Source organism: Lygodium microphyllum, chromosome 23, assembly GCF_053477565.2.
Source record: "Lygodium microphyllum isolate KBCC chromosome 23, Lygodium_microphyllum_v1.1.10, whole genome shotgun sequence".
Classification (NCBI taxonomy): domain Eukaryota; kingdom Viridiplantae; phylum Streptophyta; class Polypodiopsida; order Schizaeales; family Lygodiaceae; genus Lygodium; species Lygodium microphyllum.
Window position 1 is genome coordinate 102,428,180 of NC_141157.1, and position 5,668 is coordinate 102,433,847.

General features: G+C 41.4%; 1 protein-coding gene across 1 annotated transcript; it reads right to left on the reverse strand.

Annotated features, from left to right (window-relative positions):
- Positions 1-1,796: 1,796 nt before the first annotated feature.
- LOC148016551 (uncharacterized) lies at positions 1,797-2,675 on the reverse strand. Its single transcript, XM_087663903.1, has one exon. The coding sequence runs from the start codon at positions 2,673-2,675 to the stop codon at positions 1,797-1,799; it is 879 nt and encodes a 292-aa protein (XP_087520029.1).
- Between the last annotated feature and the right edge of the window lie 2,993 nt (positions 2,676-5,668).

Below are 5,668 nucleotides of genomic sequence, written 5' to 3' on the forward strand. Positions count from 1 at the left end.
AAACACCATATCTTTATACGAACATTTCTTAAGTAAAATATTATTAAATCATTATTTCTTTTCTTTAATCCTTACAACATAAATGCACTAACCAATCAAAGATTTTGTTTCCAATACTTCACTAAGAATCCATAGTTTATATCAATAAATAACACATTTTACATAAAGGAAAACTATGCTTTTTCCTTAAATATAACTCTTTTCTAATTTTTAAATATAACAAAGCATCTTTAAAAATCTTGATAGAAATTCAGTAAATTCCCTGACTCATAAGATTTATAGGAAAAATATCAGAACTTATAAATTTTCAATCAGTAATTTTTATAAAATTTTATTTAAGATAATTTTGAGTCATTTTTTAGTGTTTTCAACTATTTTTGATTTTTTATAAATAAAAACCAGTTCAGATAAATACAAACAACCATGTAGCATAAGAAAACAGGTTTAAAGACATATTTTAAAAAATATTAAACTAAAGAAATTATCATGCCATATCATTTAGTTTAGATAAACCAGTTAGACACTTACTTGGAAAACCCGCAGGTCGTCGTCACGTCCTTGGAGACCGTGTCCTCTTGCAGTTCGGCCACTATCCAGCCATTGTGCATCGCAAGCTCAACATTTCTCGTCTCCATGCAACTTTGTTGTTGGAATAAACACCATCTTTTCAGTACATTACCAACATCTTGTTTGCTGCATATAAACTTGGACAACCCTTTTGGATATTGAGAGCATCATCATCATGTCCGAGGAAGAGCCATCTGGATCAAAAACCTTTAGGAAGATGTCACCCAATAATATGGAAGAGCCGTAATGTCATGTCAATATGAACAACATGGTGCTCGTTTAGATGCGGCGGTTGCTCTTGCTGCTGCAGGGACATGGCACGGGGTCGGATGGACAAGGGAGGGGAGAAGTGGCAGCACAGATGGTGATTTCTTGACCCAACAGCATGTCGTCACTCATGTATAAATCTACCCTATATGTATGAGACTCATACACAACCAGCCATGAATTCTTCGAAATTCCAATCGTTGAACATGTCCCGTCTTACTGCATGGCATCTCATAAGGCGAGGACTGTGAGCATCATCACCATTTCTAGAGGGTACAGGAGCAACCCTGGAGCTTATAGACGCTGCTGTAGTGATAGATTCTGCAGGAGGGGGAGGTGGCGACAGCGATGGTGGAGACATGATGATGGCGGGGTAGTCATAGTTGACAGAGGCCGCTAGCGCAGGCTTTGCTGGGTGAACAGGAGCTTTTGATGTGGCTATTGACGTTGCTAGAAGCAGTCGTGGATGACGTTGGGCAGGCCTGCGTGCTGCTGATGGGGATGATGGGGTACGAAGGGGTATGAAGGGCTACCACTGATGAATGCTAGTTGGTGGGAGGTTGGCGGATGACTACTCATGACATCTTTTGTGAGGCTAATGTGGCGTTGGCACGGCTGGCTGATGACGTGGCTAACTGCTGCAGTCCCGGGGGTGGAACGGGGCCGAATGGTGGTGAAGAAGGCTGACGCCGGTAGTGAGGATGGGGCGCTACGGCCTCTGACGATGGCTATTACTGTGGAGACCACGGGATGCGCGATTGACGAGGGGGGAAGGAGAAGGCGTGGCTGCTATGGCTATGGCGGAAGGGTAGCAGAGCCGCGCTCCGGGAGACGGTGTGAGTGAAGGACGACGTCGACGACAGAGCAGCCATCGTCAATGGGAATGGCGCCCTCTCTTCCTCTTCACGACGTGTCCGTAACGGCCCTCCTTCCCATCATAACCGTTTTTTTCTCTTTTTTTTTTATTTACTTTGACCCGGGCTCTTGGAAAAAAATGTATAGCAAATTAGAATTGATCTTTCTAAGCCTCCCACTTGATGCTTCAGGAATGATATCTCATTATCTCGCTTTGACATCTCTATATCTGAAACCTTGAAGAGCTCCTCCTGTACATTTGACTTTTCATACAGAATGCAGAGCTCATCATTGCGGTCAATCAAGGAGATTCCCACATAATTTCGATCAAGCACACATGTTTCATAGTGCTTTCGGAATAAAGACATCTCTTTCTCTGCAGTGTTGATGAACCCATTCATCCTTGAAGCTTCAATAACCTTCTCATCAACAAGCTCCTTTTGCTTTTGGAGGGACTTTGAGCATTTGATAAGTTCCGTGCGCAGATGGAACCTAGCCTGCACACTGCTCACAAATTCTTTTCGCATTTGATTCAGAACTCTGTCCTTATATTGCAGCTCACCTTGTAACATGTTGTATTCCACTTCCAATCTTCTCACTTTATCTTTCAGTTCATCCATTGTGATTTTACTAGCCTGAACAAGTGTAATAAACTTGTTTCTCTGAGCTCGCATGACATTATAAAGCTTGGAAAACTTTTCAAAGTGATCTTCCACATCTTGCAGTTTTTCTGTTAGGAATCCAATCACTAGGTCTGAAGTCCGTATTTTTTCCTTCGCCTCATTGCACATTTGCAGCTTGGATGAAAGAAGACGGCACATATGTTCCCTCAGACTTGTTAGATCACCCATTTGTTGATGACGCGCATATTCCAATTCAATTGATCCCAAAACCTCCCTTTCCAGCCTCTCTACCTCTTTGTACCCTTGGCACAGCTTCACAGAGACCTCTTTGGTGACAGATTCAATTCCTAGGTAGTTTCGCATTTGGAGGTCACAATCCTATAAAACATATGAGAATTGAGAATTTGGAATAATCTCGATCGTATCATAATCATCCTAGAGAACTTCCTTCCCAAGACCATTGCTTCGAGGTAAATGCAGATGAAATCCTAAGGAATATGATTACATGCCTTTTCAAAATCCATCCACTAAGGGGTAGTCCTGTCCACCAATCATTGCTTAGTCAATAGCTGTTGCAAGGCTAGGGATGGCATTTTCTATCTTCTGATAAAGAAAATGAAGCCATAATGCTCGGGTTGGATAACTTAAGCTAGTAATCACTTAATTTTGAGTGCCAAAGCCTTGACAAAAAGCTTATAAGACATATTCAACATGGTCAAAGGCTGCTAATGGTTACCTTGACGCACATGGGTGATTTACAAATTACCTTGATAACACCCATGTTGGCCTCTATAGGGAATTGCCTAGTAGCAGAGCAGTCCCTTTTGAATTACTTCGTCCTTGCCAAGAGTCATCCTCCTGAATCTGATATTCAACACCTCCCCAAAGAAATCTTTCATCAATGATTTAATGATCACCCCTTCATCATCACTACAGTATTACTGCAGACAATAATCACAATCATAATGCTATGTATTTTTTCATAAGTAATTTAATCCTTGGGAGGTAAGAGGTAGCATAGCTAATGAAATCCTCCATCCCTGAGATTAATGCTAAGATATCCTATCAACTTGTCAAGACCTTGCCAAGTCTAAAATTCCCCAAAAACTCCTAATTTATAACAAGGTCTTATCTCCTCTAAGTAGTAATAATCCCTACAGGAAAATTTTAAATAGTCATAGCTGAGATTCACTAAGTAAACCTATCAAATTTTGTCTAAAACTCCACCTTCCTCCCGTACAAGAACTTCATTGTACCACATCTCCTAGCTAGACTGCAAGGACACGGTCTCCAAAGACAGCAACAACAAACACCGCATCTGCATTGAATTCATGTAAAAATTTAGTAATAAAGTGTCAATTGTATACAGTTGTGCCAAAAAATTATTGCAATAAATGGCATGTTTTTAGGTGTTGTCAACCTCACATGCTGCAACAATAGCATCTCTATACTCAGCCTCTGTACTCGACAAAGCAACTGTAGATTGCTTTTTGCTGCTCCAAGCAACTGCTGCACTACCAAGAGAGAACATGTATCCGCTGGTAGATCTTCTATCAGACATACTACTAGCCCAATCTGCATCTGTGTATCCAAACACTTGTACATCTGTACCTGTCTCATAGAAAAGTCCATAATGTAATGTGGACTTCACATATCTCAATATACGTCTGACTGCATCCAAATGTGGCTTTCTAGGTACTTGCATAAACTGACTCACAATACCAACAACGTAGCTCAAGTCTGGCCTTATAATGGTCATGTAGATCAAACTCCCCACTATCCTCCTGAACATAGTAGGGTCTTCTATCTCATCCCCAACATCAGCACTCAACTTTTACATTCTGCTCCAATGGGACTGAAAGTGGTTTGCATGCTGTCATACCATACTTGGATAACATATCCAAGCCATACTATCTTTGGGAGAGCCATATACCATCATCACATCTGATCACCTCAATGCCAAGGAAGTATCTTAGCTCACCTAAATCCTTCATCTCAAACTTCTTCTTCAAAAAATCGTTGACTTCAGCAATCCCACTATCACTATCACCTATAATAATCAAGTCATCCACATAGATGACTATGATGACCAAACGTGCATCTCCCTTTCTCACATAAAGTGAGTGATCAGCATCAGAAACATACAAGCCAATATTGACAAGATACTCTGTGATCTTGTCAGACCATGCTCTAGGTGCTTGCTTGAGCCCATAGAGTGCCTTCTTCAACCTGCACACATACGTGGGATACTTTAAATCCTCATAACCTGCTGGCTGATCCATATACACTTCTTCCTGCAAGTCACCATGCAAGAAGGCATTCTTCACATCCATTTGTTGCAACCTCCAACCTTTGGCTACTGCCAACAATCACACATCTGATAGTTGCCATCCTAGCAACTGGACTAAAGGTTTCATCATAATCTATGCCGTATGTCTGGGCATAGCCTTTTGCAACCAGCCTAGCTTTGTACCTACTAATAGAACCATCTGCATTGTGCTTAATCTTATAAACCCACTTACATCCAATAGCTTTCTTGCCTTTCGACAATGATACTAGATCCCAAGTCTTATTGGCCTCTAATGCAGCCATCTCCTCATCCATTGCTGCATCCCAATGAGTATGACCAACAGCATCCTCAAAACAAGTGGGCTCAACATCCTCAACTAGTTTCACCATATAAGCATAATGGTGAGCTGCATAACCTTCAAAACCAAATCTTTTAACAGGGTATCTCACCCTACTAGACCTGCGTAACACTGGATCACTCAATGGAGTCTTTGCATTAATGCATGCTCTCTACACACCTGGAGTCCTCACTGAAGGAATGCCAAGTTCATCATCCAAGCTCTCTGAGCCACTGGAGTCTCCATCAAGAACTGCATCAATGCCATCTGCCACTTTATTCTTTCCTTTGTCTTTACCTATAGTGCTACTAGATGCACCTGAAGATGTAGAGCTACTCCTTAGTCTCCCAGACCAAGGACTACCAGATGATGTCTCTGGTCCGCTAAGAGTTTGTGATTCTTGCTTTTCAGCCTGCACATGAGTGTCATGATCATCATCATCATCATCCAATGCATCACCACTAGATGCATATCAACTGCTCATTTCATCAAAGATGACATCCCTGCTTACTTTGAACTTACATGTGACAGGGTTATAATAGCGATACCCTTTCTGCTCCAAAGAATATCCAATAAAGACACACTTTTCAGCCTTTGGATCCAGTTTCTTCTGTAACTCATCTAGCACATGAACATACGCAAAAACACTTTCAAGTGCGATACATCAGGCTTCTTGCCAGTAAAGCATTCTTCAGGAGTCATACCATGAACTGCAGCTCTGGGAGTTCT